At 38.9% G+C, this 24,130-nt stretch overlaps 1 protein-coding gene across 1 annotated transcript in view; it reads left to right on the top strand.

The window, feature by feature from the left end:
* Window positions 1-24,130, top strand: part of ADAMTS20 (ADAM metallopeptidase with thrombospondin type 1 motif, 20) — a gene marked incomplete at both ends in the record, with an annotated part of 46,960 nt that overhangs the window by 20,153 nt on the left and 2,677 nt on the right. Inside the window, 9 exons of the mRNA XM_009586403.1 lie at window positions 14,984-15,151; window positions 16,429-16,602; window positions 19,488-19,658; window positions 20,788-20,988; window positions 21,119-21,248; window positions 21,406-21,500; window positions 21,599-21,693; window positions 22,100-22,233; window positions 22,976-23,067. Coding sequence (XP_009584698.1) covers window positions 14,984-15,151; window positions 16,429-16,602; window positions 19,488-19,658; window positions 20,788-20,988; window positions 21,119-21,248; window positions 21,406-21,500; window positions 21,599-21,693; window positions 22,100-22,233; window positions 22,976-23,067 — 1,260 coding nt within the window. The remainder of the gene's footprint in view (window positions 1-14,983; window positions 15,152-16,428; window positions 16,603-19,487; window positions 19,659-20,787; window positions 20,989-21,118; window positions 21,249-21,405; window positions 21,501-21,598; window positions 21,694-22,099; window positions 22,234-22,975; window positions 23,068-24,130) is intronic.

Below are 24,130 nucleotides of genomic sequence, written 5' to 3'. Positions count from 1 at the left end.
CTTCAGAAGCTTGCATGCATGCTCACATTTATGCACATGACTATAATGTTGGAAAGATTGGTCTGTAAATAAATTGAAAAGGCACAGAAGAGTGGCTTAGGTCAAAAACAAACTGGAATTCAACATGTGAAGGTAGGTAGAATATTGTATTTCTTATTATCTAAAATATACTCCTAAACATATTTTTGTGCCCAATTAATATTTAAAATAATTTGTGTTATTTTTCTTAATTCTTCAGCTGATATTTAGTTAAGTGCCATAGAGAATTGTATTTTTGTACGCTTCTAAAAAGTTTGAAAAAATTCTGACAATACTGTATTGTTCCAGTATATGTTGCTTGGTGTTTCCAGTTTTCTTGAAAGTTCAAATCAAAATATTAGTTTTTAATCAAATGAAAAGTGAAGTGATACTTTTTATAGAGCAGACAGACACATAGAACTCATGTATTTGTTATTCCTTTAATTTCTGAGCTACTGTTTTGCTGCTGCTAACATGATTAAAAATGATAAATCGGAGATTACAGTTGCTGGGATCCACTGTTTCTTCTGCTCATGCAAACTCAGCTAAAACTAATTGGTCTAGCATTGTAAGACTGTGTTATCTCTAGTTACTTTTGTAATTGGTTAATTGAAAGGACCCTATCACTGAAGATAAAAAAAGAAGAATCCATAAAATGAAGTTTTAAATTGTGAAAAGTATATAAACAAGTGCTTTTTTCTGTGCAACCCCTTTGATTGTACAAATGTAGCTTCCACACCAGAGATCCTCCATCATGTTAAAAATATGGTCCAACTTTTATTGTGAAGATCTATGAATAAAATGTCACTCTTGAGAGTGAACATTACTTTTCAGTGAGAATGCAGATTATGTCATTCCCATGCATTTGTTCAGTTTTCCTGAGCTTCACAAGGGGCAGGAGGCTATCCTCCCTGTGATGCAGTCTGTCAAATTGTGTCCGGTTGTTGGAAGCAACAATGGATTCACTTTGGGTTGCTGTTTGGTTTTCGTGGAGGTTTGTGAACACAACTGCCGGATGGACACAGATACATCTGTGGTTCTCCATTTGGAAAACGTGTCTGAAAATTTATCTGTTTATTAGAAACAGAAGAAAAACCTGCATTTCTTTTGCTCACACTGGATTTCCCTGAGGTCTCCTATCTCCATTTCTGCCACCCTTCTTTCTTGATGCTTGCACTTTACTTACTGTTTCTCTCCAATGCTGCTGCCTTCATGTAATTGCTTAAAATTGCTTAGTGTTACATGGCTGTGGAATAAAGATGAGACTTGCCGAAGTCTGGCCAAGTCAGCAATGGTGTAATGGTAAAAGTGCCTGTACCAAATACTTTCTAGGAGGTATCGAAGGCAAAGAGCAGGATTGCTGTTCAGTCTTGTAAATTTGACACAAAAGTATACTTGTAGGTTAAGATTTTCAGAAAGGCCTAGCGAGGGTCTAGCTCTGTTCCTGTTTGCCACTGATTTCAGAAGGAGAGGTAAGGCAGAATTGTCTGTTGGGTTGTTGTTATTTTTTTTTTTAATTTAGCACTGTTCCTCTATTTTTAATTGTGATTTCCTTCAGCCATCTGTCTGTTGTATATATCATTCAGCTGAAAGGTAATAAAAGTTAAGTACATGTACCAGATATATTTTTTTTTTGAACAATGTAGTTCTGTTCCCTCCCTCCCAGCAATTAATAAGCTGATCATACTTCTCATTGTTTTAATATATACTGTCATTAATTACAGTGATAATGTTGCTTGAATGAGGGCTGATGGTGACGTTCTTAGCAGAGGTACATGCAGACCCTTCAGTGACACTTAAGACCTGCACGTGAGGTAGCAGAGCCTGCCAAATGGCTGCTGAAAGGAGGCAGAAATACTTATTGTTTTTCTGATTCTCAGGTGGTAACCAGATGCAACGGACTCAAATCAAGAGCAAGTTATTCTTCCTGCCTTACTATACAATTCAATTTTTACTGTAATTGAGAGATTAAGTGGAATCTATAACGGAAGTGTTAAATGAGATACCAAATGTGATTTGTCATTACTGTTGAAGGAGAACATATTAATCATCAACTCATGAAATTGTGGTTATTATTTTTAAATTTTCAAAAATATCAAGCAGACATTAACAGAAACACAAAGTATCTTCAATTAGCACAAGGCTTGTTTTTGCATCTCACTGATGCTGTCATGTAGCAGTGTTAGCACGCCTGCCACTGGTAGATGGTTCTCTCTTAGGTTACTGTTTTATCTAATAGTGAGCTCTTCTTCCAGGGAAGCTGAAACCTGAAAAAAAGTAGTATCTGGGGGACAGGTCATGACAACTGAGTTTGATTTTGGACTTTGACTCAACTATTCATGTTCGAGTCCAATAAAGTATGATATTCATTTACTGTGAAAAAATTCCCTCTTTTTCTAGCTTTTCTTGTATTTTTGCCACTGTTCCGTTCATCTTGTTTTGTTTTCCTGCTCTTCCACTGTGCCACACAACCTTCCATCAACACCTACACTAATATCTCCATAATCTGTGTGAAATGGCTTTGCCATGACATGGAATACAACATAATTGTTCTCTGATGCCTTGGATTATACTCTAGGGAAAATGGGAAGATGGTAGTCTCCTCCCTGTATGACATGTTGTCTTATTCTTCTCCAAAATTTGAGTCAAATTTGGTTCCTTGTTATGAAACTTAGACTTGAATATTGCTTGAGCCCAGATTTTCCTTTCTGAATTAGGTGATTAGTATTTTTTAGGCTATACAGTGAACTTCTTTGAAAGGCTTTTGTTTTATTTATCAGTTCTCAGTCCCCCTAAAGCTTGAGATTTTTACCTGGCATCAGGAGTTTTCACTTTTTATAGGAGCAGAGTGCGTCACCTCCAAACAAGTCAGACAACACTTTTCTTTTGAAAGAAAAAGGATAGAACTTTGTCTAGAAACAAAATCTTGTCTCTTGTAAGTTGTAAATTAATTTATTTCTTAAAATGAAGAGTCTTAAATTTTTAGAAAAAAAAAAGAAAATGCAGGAAGAGTAGTTATATAATACGTAAAGTATGATCAGTCATTTACAGAAAATGTTTCTGAAAGTTTCTTTTTCTTTAATGAGGACACCTGAAGTAGCACCTGTGAAATACAGTTCTTTGGGCACTGAATTATTATCTGAGCATGCCCTTGAAAAGGACTTGGATATAACTGAATATCCACCAGGATCTAAAGATATAGGTAGTGTAAAGCCAAATCCTACAATTGCTAAAATAATGTTGCAGCTGTTTTTGCAGTTCTGTTCTTGTGTTATTGTAATAGCTAAAAGCTTCTTTGAAGATCTAATTGTGCTATGTGCTATGTAGGTGAAACAAAGAGAAGATTGCTGACTGGAAAAGCTTAGTCTCATTTTGTATATATGCAGGTTGGGAATACACAGCACAGTGAAGCCTGGCTGAGTATCATAGTAGGTGGGGAGCTGAGCATGGAAACAACCTGTTTTTCAAATGCTCTGTGGTTGGCATCAGGAAGGATGCCAGGCTTTAGGCAGTGATGAGCAGAATGGTGGTGTTGATTGTGAGGGGCAAAGACATGACAGGGCTTTCAAGGGAGGACTTGGTCATCTGTTTTAGTTGTGCTAAGCTTGAGGTAATGGGTAGTACTTTGAGATGTCAGAGAGAAGCCAAATTAAAACTTATTCACGAATCTACCTAGAATGAATAAATGAAATTCTGTGGATGATCATTAAGTGGAATTTCAAGAGTTCTGGTTTTGATTTTTCCAACATCTGCAAAGAGTATGGTTGTTCATCTACCATCCAGGCAGGTTGCTGTTTTGCTGAAAGGTCTCCCTCATTAAGGCTACTGCCAGCTGCACAGGACAAAAAAATTTAGACCATGTGGTTGCAACTTTAAATATTGTCTAAGATTCCTCTGTAGGATCATCAGTAGAGTTTGACTTCTGCAGACATGAAATCATCTTACCTTCAAGATCTGTCCTGATGGTTCTGACTTTAATAAAATGGAAGGGTTTGTTTGGGTTGTGTTTGTTTTAATCAGGATGTCTTTATTTTTAAGAGGAATACATTAACACTTTCCTAGTAAGATGCCATATGTATCCTCTCATAGCAGTTGTACCTTCCTGTTATCCACATCAGTCCTAAAATCTGTCTTTAATCCTCTTTATTCCTTCTTCATTCCTACTTTTTCTATGTATGTATGTATATGTACGTAGTTTCTCATTTATGTCCACCTATTAAATAGATACGCTTCGGCATGCTTGGAAAATAATTATTCAGGAGTTTTCTGTTGTCCTTCAGATGAAGGTTGAAACAAAATTATTATCTTAAAAAGAATCCGACAAAGGATGCCTTTTTATGGAGTGTAGAGTACTCAATCCTGCCAGAAAAGTCATGGCTATGGACAGTGGACAGGTTAGATGACCTCAAAAGAGTCGCTGCTGTCTCTTACTGTTCTCAGCTGCCACATGCAGACTAGCTGTTAGGTCGTACTGCAGTGCACTCCAGAGTCTCCTACACCCACACTGGGATTGGTTTGGAGAGCGCTGGTGTTCACATATGTACCTGGAAGCCCTGGAAACCAACATAGGAATGGTGGAAACTTGGTGTGTGTTTAGTTCACAGCTTGTTATGCAGCCAGAGTACGTAGCCAGACCAAAAATGTGGAAGTGCTTCTTGGGCTGACCTTAGAGAAAATGATTACTGCCTCCTTTTGTTGTTGAGAGGAGTGAAGTTAAGAAATTCCAATATTAGAAGATGATAGTGGCTGCAGATGATACTTGGAGCAGATTGTTCTCTGGTTCCCATTCCACTGAGAGCAGTAGGTAATGGCAGTTACTTTGCATGAAGGTTGTCTTTCCTGAGCTGCTGTGTTGAGAGAACGGCTTCTGAAAGGCAAATTTACTGTCATGAAAAATAATGAGGGAGCTGACCTTTAACACTAGTTTTCTTTATAAAAATCTATCATATGTTCTACTTCAAATTTACCGATTTTTTAATTAATTACAAGTAATTGAGGTGAGATTGTTGGGGAGGAAAAATGGTCTTCAAATTGAAGATTTTGAAGTAATGCTATGGATAAGTTTAACTCAGAACAGTACTTTTACATGAAAGGTGTCAGAATACAGAAGAGGTGTTCTCGTAAGTGATGTTGATGAAAACCGCTTTATGTATAAAAATAGTATCAAATGATACTTTCTGCCTGAAGTTTAGCTCAATGTTAACTAGAAGAACATGATTGTTATATGCAGAATCTAGCTATAATAACTCAGGTGTTAAGTATTGCAGTTGAAATACTAGGGTATTTTTGGAGGATCCAGTCACAGAGGAAGGAGGATGGCTTTCTTCATGTGTTAGAATAAGGAGGCTCTGAGACTCTTGAGCCTACCTACATGTCTACTCATAACAATATCCCTACAAGTCACTTGCTGCTTATGTTGGATGGAGAAGAATTTGGGGATAAAACTTCATTTCAGATGTTGTAATAGATTTTCTCAATAATTTAGGTGAGGGAAGGTGGTTGTGGAATCGTGGGCCATCCAGGCTTAGCAAGGAATCAGAAGGGACTTCAGGCAGCTCTAACAAGTTCATGGAGGATTCAGTCTTGAATAGCTAATCCAAATTTGTATTTTTGTATGTGGTAGTAGTTGCAACAGCTAAAAGTTGTGGCTTTTTTCGTGGCATAGAACTGGCAACTTGTACTGTGAAGTCTCACTGCAGAGCTTGAACAGAAGAATATCCGTATTTTTGATCTCTCTCTGCCTGAAGCCTAGGAAAGAACAACAGTGAAACATCACAATTACCTGTTTGGCTTAGAGAGGTGTGATTGGAGCATGCATTGCTGGGTTGTCTATACCTGGTTTGGTTTTCAGATGTGCTACAGTACCGCATGGCACGCTTTGCAAATGGTTTTGACAAGTCCAGCAGTAGGAATATGGAGATTTACCCCGTGTCACTGACCTCAGGGGACCGTCTGTCAGTGTCATGGGAGCCAAAGCTGTGCTGTGGACTGAACTTTTTGCAAAGTGTTTTCAGGATGATGCTTGTGTTGCATCTTACTGAAACATAGGGAGTGCTAGTTTCTCCCCTCTCACATTTTGATACACAAGAGATTAAACAGATTCAAGGGGTGCTATATTTCCTCATGCAAAGGCAACAGACAGGGAGAAATTTGCAGTAACTGTGGAGGCTATTTGGAGTATTCTACAAGTAGACATCACTCAGCTTGACAGAAGGGGACCTGTTGGAACTCACTGGGCTCAGCTGTCTGTGCTTTTGGTCATTAGAAATACAGTCTTGCTTGATTTAAAAAAAAAAAAAGTTACTGGGCTTAGAGATCCAGTCAAATTGTGCGGTAGGAGTGTCATCTAGGTAGAGTTTGGATCAGGGGTAGCATTGCAGCCCTAGTGGGAATACGGTTCACAGTTACAGGGGGGAAGTGTGTTTATTATTAATTTACGTCAAAGATCCTGTGAGGTTTGCAGTATGATTGCAAATAGTACTGCAGAAAGTAGTTTTCACTGTAGATCTTATCTTCCAAATGTCATCTAGAACTTTGCAAAGTGGGAAGGCCACAAAGAACTTGAACAAAGAAGAATAATACTGGGTATATGCTTGTTGGGTATATATTTTTTGTCGTGGCATATTTTAATTCTAGTGCTTCAGTTGATACACAGCATGCAGTCTTGGATACCTTCTTGTAAAAAACATGCAGACAGTTGGAGTGTTCAGAGGACAGCAACATGAATGGTAAGAGGCTTGGACAAAGTGACGAATGAGGAAAGGCTGGGGTAGCTGTGTTTTTCAAGACGGAGTCTATAGAAGAATGGACTGAATGAGGTATTCTTCCAACACATAATCAGTGGTTATAAAGAGGTGAGTGTTTCTGAGTCTGCTAAGGGTAGAATGAGAAGTAACCATCTTATTTAACAGTAAGAGAGACTGTCGTTAAATCCAAAGATACTTTTTCTAACTATAAGGATGGTTATACAGTGCAAAAATAAATGCAAGGGAGGCTGTAGCATCCCTGTCATTGAAGACAAGGCTGACAAACTGCTGTCAGGAATGGTGCAGGTACAGCTGATCCAAACTCTGAGCAGCATGACGGATTGGATGAAGTCTTTGAGTCCCCCTTAGCCTAGCCTTCCTCCCTTCCATCACCATAGCTGCAAAAGCACATTTAGAAATGTGACAAAGCAGACTTACAGACTGCAGCTGCAAGGAGGACTCCATCGAATCAAGACATTTTCTGAACACCAGAGGACTGATATGACACTGAACTTTTGAAATGAAGCTATACTCAATGAAGCTACTTAAAAATATCTTCAGTGGAACTTCTGTAGTTAACATAGGTATAACTTAGATGTAACAGTAAATCATAGGCATACCTCCTGGAGTTCAATCCACTCTTTCTCAGGAGTGATGAAATGTTTGGTCTTTTGTAACCATGGTCCTTTCTGAGTGCTTGAGCTAATGGCACAAGTGTTTGTACTTGTTTCAGTGAAGATTTAACGATTCTGAATCAAAGAATTCAATAGGACCTAATTACAGAGTCTGTGTTGCTTCTTGACAGTCGTCTACATACTTAAAGGAAAGAACAACTTTTTGAATACTTTTAGCTGAAAAATGCCTGTTTCATGCTCAAGCATCGCAAGGACCCCTGGGGAGATGCAGCTAACAGGGAGGAGGCAGGCATAAGAGGAGCTAGTTCTAATATAGCAAATGAAAAGTTGAAGTAACTCTCAACTAAATAATGCTTAAAGTAATTTTTACTAGTGTCTTGTGCAGTAGTGGTCCCAGTCTACTTCTAGCATAGTTTTAAAAGAGCGCAAACTGACTTTCGGGCCAACCAGAGACCATCAAAATGCAGTTTGTCAGACAACTGAAGCAACTACTGTGTTTAACCCTGTAGGTTTGTAATTATTCTGATCCATTATATAAATCTGTCATTTCTTTTAAACTGATCTTCCCGCCCAGTCACAGAAGTGCCTGACAAATAAAGAGAGAGAGACAAAGAAAATACCTTTTAACATTCGTAATATGTTTTATCCTTTTCCAGTGCTACCGTTGTGGCTTAACCCCAGCCGGCAAATAAGGCCCACCCAGCCGCTCGCTCTCTCCCCCCAGTGGGATGGGGGAGAGAATCAGAAGGATAAAAGTGAGAAAACTCGTGGGTTGACATAAAGACAGTTTAATAGGTAAAGCAAAAGCTGCGCACACAAGCAAAGCAAAACAAGGAATTCATTCCCTACTTCCCATCGGCAGGCAGGTGTTCAGCCATCTCCAGGAAAGCAGGGCTCCATCACGCATAACGGTTACTTGGGAAGACAAATGGCGTCACTCCGAACATCCCCCTTCCTCCTTCCCCATAGCTTGTATTGCTGAACACAATGTCATATGCTATGGAATGTCCCTTTGGCCAGTTGGGGTCAGCTGTCCCAGCTGTGTTGCCTCCAAGCCTCTTGTGCACCCCCAGCCTACTTGCTGGCGGGGCAGCGTGAGGAGCAGATAAGGCCTTGATGCTATATAAGCACCTGTTCAAAAATAAATAAAATATCCACGTGTCATCAGTACTGTTTTAGTCACAAATCCAAAACCTTGCACCATACTAGCTACTATGAAGAAAATTAAGTCTACCCCACCCAAAACAGTACAGTTGCAGTGATTTATATTTTAAGTCCCTTTATATCTAATATGAATACAAAGAGAAACTGCTATGTGCTTTGCATTTACTGGTCTGTTTTTCAGTATCCAGAAGCCCACTGAGCTACCAGCCAAGCTACACAAAACGCTCCCTTGAAAGAAAAGGTTAAGGAAATTTAGAACAAAATCCACCAAATCATCCAAGGTGTTCAACTTTTTAATGAAATAATAACAATAGCGAAAGAATCAAAAAGTTTTTAGTGAAACTCTGCATGTCAGTTGCACAAAGAGCCTTAATTTGGTAGGAACTGATGATGGCATGCCTGTCTGAGAGTCCGTCTGTGCCACAGAAAGCACCAGGAGTTCTGTCGGGCTGATCCTCACAGAGCTTTATTACTATGAAAAAAACCCAAACAGATGAATCCTAGTTACCAGCGTTATGGAATGACTTTGAACAATAGTAATCAAGTCCAGCTTTTTACTCTAGTTTTATGTTTTTAAAAGAACCTGACATATGGGAAATATTACTTTAGCCAATGTTGAGACAAGTGCTAGAATTTCTGTGTGAAATGGTTACAGGATGGTTTTTTCAACTTGCATTTTTTTTAAGGAAATGTTCACATTTCTTTTGAGATTTAAAGTTCTTATGGATTGTGGGTTTTTTCTACACATGCAATCTGCAGAAAATGTATGGAAAATATACTCTCCATAAGCCTCCAATTGTGTGGAATGTCATACAGGTAAAGCCACATTGTAGACATGTTGAGCCACAGACAAGGACCACGTTGTTCTTGACCATGTTCAAGTTTGAACGGAAGGAGGTCAAGCAGCGAGAGAGTTAAGTGCAGTTGTACTTTCCCCAATCAGGAGAGTTAAGCCTTGGGAAGATCACTACCAGCACAGAGTGGGCAACAGGCCGCGAGAGGACCATATTCCACGGATAGCGTGTAATAGTGCGTTAGGAGCTCCAAGAAGGAACACAGGCTTATGAAGGGCAAAACTCAGCCTTGTAAGAAATGTGCTATAGGCTAGATGCACTGAAAGGACACGAGTGGCTTCCAGAGCACAGAACAAAGCCTCATTCCTGGACGAGTGAGAATTTGACGCTTCTTACTGATAATGCAAAGTTGAAAGGAAGCTAGTCAGGCAGGTGTCTTAGGTCAGCGTGTGCAATATGCAGCTCTCTGAGGAAAACACTGGTGGTGGGGATGGAGCTCAAAGCAAGATGCCTCCGTATTAGCTGTATTTAGATGCCTTTAGCCATTTGGGAGTCCCACTCGGGGATCTTTTATGGAACCTATATTTTTCATTCAAAGAACTGAGCAGCAGCTATGCTCTGCCCTTACAGAAAAGTTAAGAGGCATCCCCACTTTATATTGATTAAAGCTTTTCATTCAGCATTTGAGAGACCTGGTTTCGTTTCTTTGGTATTCATTCTTTGTGCTGGAGGATGGGCAACCCTTCTCTACTAGTCAGGAGTCTCCAATGAGAAGCTGTATTGGACAGGAGTAGTCTTCATTTCTCTCACTGAAGATGGGTCACTATCCAGTAAAGAACACAGCTGAGCCTGCCTGCATCTGATGCCAAGGCATTCTGGGAGGAAACGGTCCCTTTAAGAACTGTTTTTATGTATTGTCTAAGGAATGAAGCCAGAATATGTTCAGTTGCAGGAGAATACTGTACCTACAGAATAATATGCCCTCTTGAACGATTGATGATCCTGGATCATCTACATCCAGGGTGAGTGCATTATCTTTTTTGTGTGTTAACGAAAAAATAATTAGGAACATTTCTCTTTCTTTGGTTGCACTATAAATATCACCTATCACTGTGTTTTGTAATGTGCCTCATTAGCCTGCTGTGCACTCAGTGTACTCTTAGAGCAATTGCTTTCTTTTTATAAGTTTTTAGTGGAAATAGAGGAAAATCTGTTTTCAGGATGCTGATCATCCTTATGGGCATCTAAAGCACTGAGCTGGTCAGTCTGTTAAAAGGATTGTGCATGCTTGTAGAATTAGACTGTTTAGCATCAAAGGAACTTTTCAAGGTCCTTGACTGTGGCTCAGGGCAGCCTAGGTGCTTCTGTGACTGATACGTATGCAAGGCTTTAAGAGTAACAATCCTGGAATTAGTTGCCTAAATTTTATCAAGATCCCATTGAAAGAGTCTGAGCCTTAGAGATATTTAGGTTTCTCTTCCTCATGTTGATGTTGGTGGGAGATGCTCACTGCAGCAGAAATAAGAATCTGGCCCTGTGGAACCGTGCTGAAGTGGGCAGGAGCTGCTCCACACAATTCCAGGAGACGCAGTACCCCAAGCACCTGATGCAAGCAAAGCTGCTTGGAGGTACTTCTTGTTTTTAAGTTTGGGCAATTGTATCTAAGCAGAGGTTTACAGCTGCTGGGGGTTTTATCTTTGAAAAATATCCGGATCTTTCATTCCTTCAGTGAAACAACAAGCACACATTCACCTAATGAATTAAACTTCAGTGTTCTTTCATGACTTAAGTAAAAAAAACCAAAAAACAAACAAACAAAAAAACACAACCAAAAAAACCCAAACAAAAAAACCCCAACCCAAACAAAACAAAAACAACAAAAAACCCTAACAACTTTAAAAGCTCATAAGTTGAAACTTGTACTATAGGATACTAGTGAATTAACTCTTGCACAGTGGAGTTTCTTTTTTCAGTGTAAGATCTATTCCACAGGAGGTTTGGATACATGGAAGCATAGGATCAGATCTGTAACTTGAGGAATACGTGAAAGAATAAGGTAGCAAATCTATATGCAGAAATTCTGCCTCTGTATTTCTGGAAAACTTACACCTTGTAAGGATTTAATGCATTTAAGATTTTTCAACATAATGCCAACCTGTTGAATATGTCTTTTAAAGTTGTTAAAGATAACATTAAATTAACATGTAGTGAAAAAACTCCCTGGAAAAAGTTATTTAAATGTGGATATTTTCTTGGTATGAGTTGGCAACATTCTATAACTTATTGTCTCTTACAGCAAGGGGGGAGGAAAAAAAAAAAATCAGATGACTTATCCAAAGTTACAGTACTGGCAAGTTAAATTATATTCCTTATAATTAAATGATTTTTTAAAGTACGAAAATATTTCAAAAATAATTGAAAATCATTTCTACCTACAGATTTTAGGTATCTTTCATTTGTGTTTCTGCATTTAACATTAAGATAACATAGGTTTCAGCTAGCTTGAATCATCAAAGCTGAATAGCATTTGAGTGAAAGAAAGTTTAAGTAGTATTTGGAATAACTGTTCATAAAGCCTCTGTTATTTTTAACATCCAAACTGGTAATTTTCCTTTCTGAACTCCCTCTTCAGCTTCCTATCTAATATGATTGAAAACAAATGTGGATTCTCTTAATTCCTGTATAATTGTACTCTAATTACAAAATTCAGTAGAACGTCTTTATGAAAGAGAACTGCAAATAATCTCTTTATACAAGCATTGCTCTGTAACTACTAAAAATATCTTATAATATGCTAACTTAACACACAAATCTTCAATTTCTTTCTTTAAAAGAAAGAATAGCACAAATTATAAAGATTAAATTAGGCCATTTAAATATAAAAGAGATGTAACTCAGTTGAGTTTGGACCAATGAAGAGAAAAAAACCCAAAACCCACCAACAAACCACCCCCCCCGACCCAATTCTAACCTGTGTAGAAGTAAACATGTAATGTTTTATCTAGTGGGTAAAGATATTATTGGAAGATCTTTAGAAGACTAAGATGCAGGGTAAGAGATTTCTTTGCATATTCTATTGCTATTGGCAGCCATTAGCCCTGTCCAATAAATCTCATTTTTGTTGAATAAAAGATATCTGCACAAGCTGTATAAACAAATACGAATATATGCTGAAAAGTGTTGCCTTAATACTTAATGTTGAGGGCAATGAGAAATTAAAGAGTGAGATATTCTATGCTGTGGTAGCCTCACCTCCTGAAGTGGGGACTTCTTAGGACACCTTCTTTGGCTGCAGTTCTCAGTCTGGAATGCCATCCCCACAAGGACTAGAAGGGCTCTGTCTGATTGCCCTCTGGAGCCTAATTTATGCTTCTCAGGGGAAAGCCCTTGAGGAAGGAGGGGCATGTGGTGTTTTCCTAAGACATCAAAGGAGGTGGTTAAGTAATTCTGTGCTGCACTTCACTTACATACTACTGAAGAATGAAAAGGAAGCATCTTCAGAGTGTAGGGGTCATTTATGTCTACATTTTGTGATTGAAATTCCTGAAAAAAAGCTTCAAGGGAGAGTAGAATGAATTATCAAGATAATATCAGTATTTTAGTTTTTATGCATACCTGTTGTCTTGCCTGCTTTGATAATTAAATCCTCTGAATTCAGAGCTGTATTTTCTGAAAGGCTTTTATAATTATATTGTTTGCAGAGTTTTAAGTTTTCTGACCTACGTTATTCATAGATAAAAGTTTTGGGTAATTTTTGTTAGCTTCCTATCTTAAAGTAGTTTCTACATTAATGAAACTTAAATTGTAAACCTACATGAACAGTATTTTAAAATGATAAATTGAAAGGTTTTGCTGAGAGAAAAATGATTTAATTTAGAAACAAACATTCTTATTTACCGGAATTGTGTAGCAGACATGCAAAAGGCAAGTTGTGGCCAAATCAGTACTCCTCTTTTTTCAAATATAATTATAGCTGCCTAAGAGAAACATGCTATCCATTGTATTGCGTGATAAATTAGATTTATTGCTTTATTCTGTAAAGATTTAATTTTAAACACATTGACAGTTTCAATTAAACCTTTAGGATTACACATATAAATGTTTAAGGACACATAGGAATCCTTGTGGTATTGAGGACAAGTAAGTCAGCTGAGATTCTGTTTAACAAAGTGTAGTTATTGCTATTGTGAAAAATATTTGTTACCTAGCAGGTTAATTTATTATAGTTGCTTTTTCTATATTTTGAAAACTTTTCTCCAGCTGTTGTTCTCAGGCAAATATTTGCCATGTTTTGTACTGAAAGCTGTATGATCTGAACTTCGTGTCCTGAAAATAGAAGATACACGTATTTAAAAGTGCTTGGTTAAGTTAGCGTGTAATGCTAATGACACAGATGATGATGTAACATAAAAGGAAGAGAAATATCTTTGGTGCTTTTGAAGAAAGTCTATATTTAAATTCTTTTTTTTCACATCCACTTAGAAATTAAATTTTGGTTTGAATATTAATTCTCTACCTGATTGTGTAGTTTAAAATAAAGTACGGAGGAAATCCTAGAACAAATTAAGCCCCTTCTCTCTCCAGACAGAAAAGGAATTGTCTCCATTGACCAAAACTTTTTGATAGGATGATGTAAAATAGGAAGATTAATTACAAGATTTAAAAAAAAAAAAAGTGCTTACATTCACGATGCTCATGGTCCAAGATAAGTCAGCTGAGTAGCCACCTAATTTGGAAGTGCTTCAGCTGTTCCTCGTTTGACTGACAGTTCCCTAGGACCTGCAGCTCTGCTCTGTGGGTGAACAGGACAGCCCTGATTTGGAGAATTAAATTCAAACCTCACTAAAGTCTCAGAGCAGTCCAGCAATGCAGCAGAGGAATGGCCTGTTCTCCAGAAGAGCCCGATCTGTCAGACACGCTCTGATCACGGCTAGTGCGTACTGCTGGGGGGGGTTTCACAAAATGTATCTGCAGCCCCATTGGTTTTACGTTGGAGGGGGGAGGGAGGTCCTAGAGCCGGTCGTGTACATCATAGCAACTTTCTGGAGGAAACAGAATATCGGCGCGGTGGGGCAAGGCCCTGCCTCCGAGGACTGCACATAACCTATAGCGCCTACTTTATACCTCTTCTCTTGCCTCTTTGTCACATTTAGCAAGATACCCAAAGCTCATGGAAGGGAGGTGCCAGAGCAAACATGCCTTCGTAGCCTAATAGCTGGAAACATGCATACCCACGATTTTGCATTTTCCTTTCTTTAATGCTTATGATAAGCATCACGCTTACATGAAAATAGCAATATACGTACTGGAAACAGAAGGCTGCTAGAGCATGTTCTTGTGAGATCGTAATATAATGCTGTCTCCTGTGTGGATACGGATGGCTGAGCTCAGGTATTTGTCAATAACGACATCAATGAATGAACAAGACGTGAGAGATGTTTGGCGTCAGATCAGTAACGCTCAGTACGAGAGAGCTTACACAGAAATTTCAGATATGTACAGTAGATGCGTCATAATACAGAAACTTATTCCTATAATCATAAGGTCCATTTTGGGCGAGCTTCTTCTGGTTTTCTTATTACTTTGAGATTTTTAGTAAAGTAATGAAAAACACTTCTCTTTTCAGTGTTCTGTTTCCTGTGGAAAAGGTTTGAAGTTTCGTGATGTGCATTGTTTTAATAGCTTGCAAGCTAAAATAGAAGAAGGAAACTGCAGACATTTGAAAAAACCACGGACATACAAAATATGTAGAGCTGGAAGATGTCCTGCTTGGAAGGCCAGCAGATGGAGAGAGGTATGTAAAATCTGCTATAATTATGTTCTCTACATGAGTACAAGACAAGATCATATTCATGACACGCTGCTTCAACAGAAATAATTGTCAGGAAGTTTTTTTGTATGCACATCGCAATGAAATCTACAAATTAGCAAGTAGTTTATTATATTTTCTTTTTCTTTCTTTTAGGAGTAATTAAAAGTAAATATCTGTGCAAACTGAAAGTATTTGGTAATCTGAACCTTGGACTGGATAGGTACTTAGGACTTTCCTCAACTTACCTTGTAAATTCAAAATAACAGTAAATTATTGAAGTTTACTTACCTTCATTGATGAATTCAGTAGTATCACTGCAATTGCTATCATAGTCTGAATATTGAAGTGAAGCCGGGTTTGTGGGGGAAGGACAGGAAAAAGGGCTTGTGGGCACAAATACTGCCCTTTTCCCTGGTTGGGTCTTGTAAAAGATCTCTTACGTTGTTGTGAAATTGTGTGTAACTGAGCTCATGGCAATATTTTGCATTTCACTCACTCTTTCAAAATATAATTCCCCACATTTGATAAAGACACGTTACCACTCTCCACAATTTGGCAACACTTGATAGATCAATGTCTACTTTATAATTAGGCTTGAGTCTTTAGGAGGGCTTTGGGACCTAATCGTGCTTCTGACTGGTGTAAGAAGGGGCTGTCTATCTCAGCAAGCCTTAGTGTTGTAGTGAAATAACTTTGGCCAGGAAGGAGGAAAAGAGGCATGTGGCAGGAAGGATTTGAACCTTTTTAAGCTCATCAGGATTCAAAATCCATAGTACTCCCTGCAAAAGAAAAAATCCTCAAAATACTGCACCATTTGCAAGATTTTTCTAACCTGAAAGACTGAGATTTTTTTCTTTTATTTTAATATTTGCATTTTAAAACAACAGAAGAGACTGTCAGTCTCTAATAAAGGAATGATGTAAACTCAGAACTTCAACTGTTTGATCTTGCAAAAATGTAAACTTTTGTTTTGCATATGCCTATAGTCATTGTTCCTACTGTGAATCAAGATAAGCAGAAAGATCAGTCTAGGTAACTCGGATGCATTTATTTTCCGTATTTCTTACAAATTTTGATTTTAATTGTAGTTTTACATGTTCAACATATAAATTTCTTCAGATACAATGAAACACTAGTATGGTAGGGGCTGTGAAGTATATTTTAAATAATATCCTAAGAACTTGTAATAATGGCAACTGTACCACCTTCTGGGGACTGTCTCATTTCACATTGACACAGCTAATTTTGATCAATTTTAGTGCTCTGTGTCCTGTGGAGTGGGGATTCAGCAAAGGGATATCTACTGTCAGCTGAAGGGCCTGGGTCAAGTCAGCGAAGCAACGTGTAACCGTGATACCCGGCCCGCTAGCAAGAGGCATTGCTGGCTGCCTGCCTGTGTGCAGTACCGGTGGTTGGCAGATGAATGGGAGGATGTAAGTAAGGCTGTCAACTCGTATGAAGTAACTGAGGGATGTCATAAGTTTTCTTTTTTGTGTTTTATTTTCCCCCCTCACATTTGGATACATTTCTAATAGATGTTATGTTTCAGACTAACAAGTGACCATGCTGGATATTTTGAAGGTCAAGCTTGGAAAACTAAAAAGAGTGACAAAAAATGTCAAAGGCTTTGTTTACTCTCTTACACAGGATTTGGTTGTCTACTGTTATAGACAAAAGCTCTGGTGGAGTTCTGAGCAGGTCCCTGTTGACAGAACTGTGTAATTTGAATACAAAGTTCTTTACATAGTGCATAAAATGTTTAATAAAACCTCATTATGAAATATCATTTTAAAAACCACACTTTTAAAGAATAGAAATACAAATGAAATGTCAGCTGGAAGTAAAAACCTCAGAGATAAAAACCTTTGGAAAACAGTGTTTTCAAGAAGATCTGTATGGAAGACTTACCAGAAAAGATAAGAAGCAAATTAAAACTCAGCATTCTCCTACCAAATATGAATTTTCATATTTAAGAAAATCTAAAGATACCTTCAGGAGAGAGCTGTCATTTTTAAAGACATAACGCCTATTTTCTACATGTTAAAAATTTAATAACTTTTGTATCCCTGTATGCAAGCATACAAACATAGAGAGAGAGAGAGGGGGAGAGAAAACCAAACATTATGTATAATACCTGAAATGGTGTACAGAAGAGCCTGTCTTTTACTGTAACATTAAACAAAAACCCAGTTTGTGCAGTTGTGGCATCTCAATAATCTGCACTGTTAAATTTCCTAGGGCAAACCCCCTGAAACTTTGAATATGAAGACTCAAAAGCCTTAGGGACACAATGCTGTAGAAGTGACTACTCTTAATATATAAATCATTCATTGGTGCTCTGCAAAACCTGGATTATATTCATGCAGTTCAGACATATATATTCCTCTGTTAAGCTATGTTAAGGGATAGCTGACAATACATGTTTCTTCCAAGTGTTCTCTCCTCATATGAAGCTGTTAAAATCATGAATTTAGTGGAAGTGGCTCAGAAAGCCCTTTTAGCACAAATACACACTTTCAGAGAACAAGGGTGAATTTTCCTTTCCCGTGAAACATTTGTATATTCCAGCTGGGTATTCAGAGCTCTCCACTACAAATGCATTGTGTTTCACCACATCTTCTGGCTAGCTCATAACTTCTTCCACATAGATATTGCTGTTTGCTTGAAATTCCTGTTCAGTTCCCTTCTCTCACTAGATTCATATGTAGCCCTGTACATCTAGTATTAATAGCAGTTCAAGTGTTTATCCATCTGTATTCCACTCCTGGTTCAGTACGTTCCCCACTGAACTCGCCATGTTTTGCCCAGCTGTCTCAGCTCTGAGTGCTCGTGTGTCATTTCCTCGCCTCACCAGTCACAGCACAGCAGAAAAGTTTCCAGATCTAGCATTCTCCAGCTTGCAGCTGGGAGGCGGGCTGATAGCAGCAGCCAGCATTCTCCTACCAAATACGCATTTTCATACTAAAGAGAAGAATGTCTACAAGACTAATGTATAAAGCATAATGAAAAGGATTCTTCTGCCTGTCCCCATTGCTTCATGAGTGGCTTATTCCTTATGTGCCTAATATTCTGAGCTGCTCCATGCCATTAAAATATCAGGTGTTTCTGTAAGTTACCCCAGCCAAATGTAGCCATGCTCCATCCCCTGATTCAAGTCCACAGCAAGGAAGTTACCAAGAGGTCGGAGCCAGGTTCTCCACAGCGTCCCATGGTGGGAAAGCAAGAGGCAATATGAGTAAGATGAAGCCAGAGAGGTTCAAACTGGATATCATGAAAAACTTTTTCTCCATGAGGACAATTCAGGCAGATGAATGGGCTGCCCAGGGAATTTGTGCAGTCTCTATCCTTCTGAGGTTTTCAAGACCTGACCTGATAAACTTAGAGGTTTCCTCTAGCAGAGCTGTTTTACCATACAGCATCTGTTTTTTACACTTCAAGTTGCCTCTTTGAGTCAATAATAATAAAATTTGAACAATAGGCTTGATCCATGTATCAGGCTTGATGAGTCTTCTAACTGACTGTTATTGGGTTCGAATTAGTATTAAGTTAGGTTCAGGTCTGACTGTTGTAGGTGGTGTTATTGATTATTGCCTCTGCTGAGACTGGAGTTTGTGTATTTGAGCCTTCGTTCTTTAACACAGCAAGTTCAAACAGGTTAGTTTAAGCACCCATAGCTGGGGACATGCTGTTGACATGTATTACATAGACTGTGCCTCCGCTTTTCTGGGTTCTGGTAGCAGCAAGTGTCTTATCCTGTCCCGGCAGAACTGCAATGACTTTCCATCCCACCAACCTGCCACAAAGTCTGAGGACACTGAGGGCAAAGGCACAGGCTCGAGAGATACTGCTGCCCAAGCTGCTACTGGCTTCATTAATATGCAGTTTTGTTTTCTTTTGTTTTATCTGTGTAATATCACGTACATACTTCCAGGGATTCTTTTTGTTTTGTTTTGAAGGCCAACTTATTTCTTTCATGTCTCACTTAAATAATTTTTTGGCTCATTCCTTTTCCTACAGAAGAGCTTTTTCACTCAACCTGTCATCTTGACATTTTAATTTTCTCCTCAGTCTCATACAACAGTTAGGGTGTCATGTCATTGTGCACTATTGGCTTTTTAGCTGATTGGAAGTACCTGAACTTTGAAAACAAAAAGTAAAGGATTTTGATTCAGTGAGTAATTCAGTCCGGTGCTGATGACAGATGTCATAAAAGTTGTTGCTGTCTGGGTTTTACTGGTGTGTGGCAATTAGCAAATAACTTTGTTCTGTAAATGGCTAATTTAAGTACAAAAATTGTGGCTGTTTTTCTCACACTCAGTGCTCGGCATCATATAGAAGAAAGGAAATATACCGGAAGGTTAAGTGTGTGGATGAAAACCAGCTCCAAGTGGATGAAAGCTTCTGTAATCCTGCCACAAAGCCTCCATCAACCAAAAACTGCAGGACAGCTCCCTCTAAATACGTTGTGCTTACAGGAGAACTGTCACAGGTAAACTAATTATACTGCTCGCACATTTTTTATGTAACTTTACATTTAAGAATGTTATATTGCTGTAAAACATACATTATGTGTGCAGAGAAAAAAAAAAATTTGTATTTTCATCTGAACATGGGTGCCTAAGCTTTCTGCACATTGAACCTTCCAATCAGCCATGATTTATTGTAGTGACTGTTATCAGTCTCCTGGTAGCCCCCCTGGGACCTATGAACACCAGCTAGAGGACAGCTGCCCCTACCACAGGATTCCTTTGCTGATTTCCAGGAAACTGTCTTGCAAGCTGATCTCACTGAAGTAAACAGAAACCTTTTCCTTGATTTCAGTGAAGTGGTGGATCAGTGCCTTGTTTCCCTTGCACACCTGCACTGCCTACCCGTGCGTGTCTGTGCATGTGCTGCAGCTGAGAGGGGACTGCTCTGGAACGTCTGTGAGCTCTGAGAAAAGGGCAGCATGGGACTTTCCATCTCCTTGAGGTGCTGGAGCGTGTCCAGAGAAGGGCAACGAAGCTGGTGAAGGGTCTAGAGAACAAGTCTTCTGAGGAGCGGCTGAGGGAACTGGGGCTGTTTAGCCTGGAGAAGAGGAGGCTCAGGGGAGACCTCATCGTGCTCTACAACTACCTGAAAGGAGGTTGTAGCGAGGTGGGGGTTGGTCTCTTCTGCCAAGTAACAAGCGATAGGACGAGAGGAAATGGCCTCAAGTTGCGCCAAGGGAGGTTTAGACTGGACATTAGGAAAAACTTCTTCACTGAAAGAGTGGTCAGGCCTTGGAACAGGCTGCCCAGGGAAGTGGTGGAGTCACCATCCCTGGAGGTATTTAAAAGACGTGTAGATGAGGCGCTTAGGGACATGGTTTAGTGGGCATGGTGGTGTTGGACTGACGGTTGGACTTGATGATCTTAGAGGTCTTTTCCAACCTTAATGATTCTATGATTCTCTGATTCCTTGCATGCGTAACTATTGTAGACCTTCACTTCTGCACACTGACGTACCAGCCCCGAGGTGGCACACACGGGATTACAGGTTTTTGCCAAAGCCAGGATCAGGACTTACCTGTGATTGCAATGCTGCGGAAAGATTCAGTTTCATAGAAATAATGCCTGTGCTTGGGGATTTTATTTCAGTGCTCAGCAAGCTGTGGATTTGGTTACCGGCAGAAGATCACATACTGCGTTGGAATCCACTCTGTTCAAAATCAGCATGCCCATGGCCTTCGAGCTGTAGCGTACCGAGAATGCCCGGTGGAGCCATCCCCATACATTTATAAATGTAATATCAAAGGATGTTCACAAGCAGCTACCTGGAGAGCAGGAAAGTGGACCAAGGTGAATACAGATGTATTCATTTTTGATAGCTGCCTCAAACACAAATGAATGCCAAGACTAATTTGCAGACATAATTATGTTAATTATTTACTACCTTCTAAACTAACTCTTGATGGCTATCCACGTCTAGTGCTCAGTGTCTTGCGGAGTGGGGGTAAAGGAGAGAACCGTAAAATGTACAACTGAAAATGGCTTATCCAGTGACTTGTGCCTGCCACGTTTAAAACCAGAGGCCAGAAAGATTTGCCATGAAGAAGAATGTAAGTGACAGCTGCGATTTTCAGCTGAACCTAATGTTTTCCCAGGTTATTTATATAAAAGCTATAAATTTATTTGGAGCACAATTATGTAAAAGTAAGTCCTAAAACTAAGCTCTATTTGTGAAATATTAATATGTTTTAATCATTCATTTTGAAGGTGAAATTTTTACCACCTGCAAAGATATCCAGGTCAAAAAAGGGATTAGAAAGGATGGTGAATACCTACTTAACATTAAGGGAAGGATGATAAAGGTACTCTTAATATTTTTGAGTTTTTATAAGCACATATTTTTGTGAAATAATACTTTTCTAATAAAGATTTTGCTAAAGGGTTGTATTTTCTTTTGCAGATTTATTGCTCAGGCATGCACTTAGAGAATCCCAAAGAATATTTGACATTGGTAAAAGGTGAAGCAGACAACTTTTCTGAAGTATATGGATTCAGGTACAAAAGTGGTTTTGTAACTTTATGAAGTGCATTTATTTCCTCCAAAATAAAAGAATAAAATAATACTTACTTTTGTGAAAACAGATGAGTAGAAATTTTTTTCCTTGATTTTCTGTGTTGAATATCCAGGTATATGAACACAGAAATGCAGAAATGTGGATACTTCCAGGCTGAAATTGTGTTAATTGCACTAAATGATTATAAACATTTTCTATCTTGACTTTAGTAGAAATGGTGTAGAAATTAGTGTTTCAGTTGAGCCAAGATTAATAGCTGAGCTTCTTGTTCAGTAACTGTTCTTTAATATTTTTTATGCAGCATAGTGCAATGCAATTATTTTTCACTACGATGCTATGTTATGGAAAAATGCCAAAAGGAAAACTAAATCTCTGCTATTCTCTAGGTTGCAGAATCCATATGAATGTCCTTTCAATGGAAGCAGAAGGCAAGACTGTGCCTGTCGAAATGATTACCTTGCAGCTGGCTTCACGGTTTTTAGCAAAATAAGATTTGATGTAGCCTCCATGCAAGTTAAAAGTAAGCATTTTTGGCAGTTTTAGCCAATGTGAGCATTCTATTGAAATTGCACTTGTCATGATTACGAAATTATCATTTGACCTAATTATAGATCCAATTATGCCAATTTTGGACAAGCAAAATTCTTATTTCCTTTAGGAATTCAATGGGAATTTCAAAGAAAAAAAAATGGAGAAACCACTGCTACTTCCCTTGTTAGTTTGTCCCAAGTGGTCAAGTGGCATGAATCTTGCAGATTCGTACATGTGAACTAGCTTCAGTTTCTAAGGTTTTATTCCCATTATTCCATTTCCTTTTAGTCCCTGGCATATTTTTCTAGAGAAAATCTACCTATGCTGTAGTTAGTCCCGTCTCAGACCTTGATAGACATACTAAATGGATGGGGGAATCTTGCAGCACTTTCAAGCTTCTGCCTGAAGGTGGCATGGTGGCCCACAACCAGCCCACCTGGAGCTGCACCCAAGTGTGCATCCGTCCTCCTCCTCACCCCCTCCTATCTCAGAAAGGAAACTGTGCTTATGGGTTGGTTTGATGTCGCGTTAACCAAAATGGACTATTTAAAACATAGTTTGTAAAAAACCAAACCAAACCACACACAAAACCCCCCCCAAACAAACAAAAAACAAAAAAAACCTCACCCAAAACAAACCAAAAAACTCCTATGTTAAATGCCTTTTCACACTGTTTTCACCTGACCTTCTAATGCAGCAGTTTCAGTGTTGAGTAATTTTCTGTTTTCTAGCCACAGATTTTCTTTTTGCTCAGACTATACTTGGGAGAGCAGTTCCGTTTGCTACAGCTGGAGATTGCTACAGTGCTGCCAGATGTCCACAGGTATTCATGATTTCTTATCCCCTTGAAATGTGCATGTAAAAGGAAGGAAAAAAAAAAATCTGTGTGACGGGTTTAGAACTATAAGGTTCTAAAACAAGCTCCTATTTTGTCTAGTCTATTAAATTAATAAGTAATTTTATTCTAACTCCTTTCTCTCCTGTCTACCTTTTTTTTTCCCCCCCCTGTTTCTCCCTCAAATTGTTTATTCCACACTTTCCTTCTAGGCTCCATGTATGTATAATCAGCTTTCTACGTATTTCATGTATTGCTCTCCCTCCCGCTAGACGTAATGTATCCTTAGTTTCCCCTAATCCCTTCTCAATCTTTGCTCCTCCAGTGACTTTCCTTTTCGATGATCCTGCAGAATTTTTATCTTTTGTGTTTCTCTCCTGACTTTTCATGTCTTTGAAGACTACCAGAGGAAATCAATCCTGTTCAGCAGTATAATTTAAAATTTATACATCCATTGGTGTGTCTACACCAGTGTTTCAGCTTGGATTGGATGGTACTTTTTAAGTGAATCTCTGTATTGTCCCAGTTTAGTGTTTGTTGGCTCACATCACAGAGCAGTCTTGGAAGACATGAACAGGATGCCTTCTGGATAAAACTAAATCAAACTATGAGCTCCAGAAGGGCCTTAATGCACTCCAACTGCTAACGAGGATTCAGTCTATGGGACTAGATGGGAGTTAGTCCAAAGTAAAACCCTGATCTGTGTACTGTATACAGACATTGGGCTCTCTGGCCCAACATTTTTGGTCTACAGATCTGCTCATGCTGCAGTGTCCTTCTTGCTAATGCAGCCATAGCCCTAGTCTGAACTAGTCAACCTAGGCTGCCTTTGGAGTCCATCGGCAGAAATGAGATTCCCTAGAAAACAGTTTAGCTAATCTTACCCTATTAGACACCTTAGGATGAGGTCAACCGTCCTCTGGAAGTGCGTATTTCTTTTCACTGATTGTGAAGGGAGTTAAGATTGACTACCTCAGACTTGCATGGAGGTAAATCCCTGTTGTCCATCTATCCTAGGTGCTTAAACTTAAGACAGGCTATGTGCGTGGAT

Source organism: Fulmarus glacialis, unplaced genomic scaffold (genome assembly GCF_000690835.1).
Source record: "Fulmarus glacialis isolate BGI_N327 unplaced genomic scaffold, ASM69083v1 scaffold10090, whole genome shotgun sequence".
Classification (NCBI taxonomy): domain Eukaryota; kingdom Metazoa; phylum Chordata; class Aves; order Procellariiformes; family Procellariidae; genus Fulmarus; species Fulmarus glacialis.
Note: the sequence above shows the minus strand (reverse complement) of the source record. Positions and strands in the feature narration are given on the sequence as shown.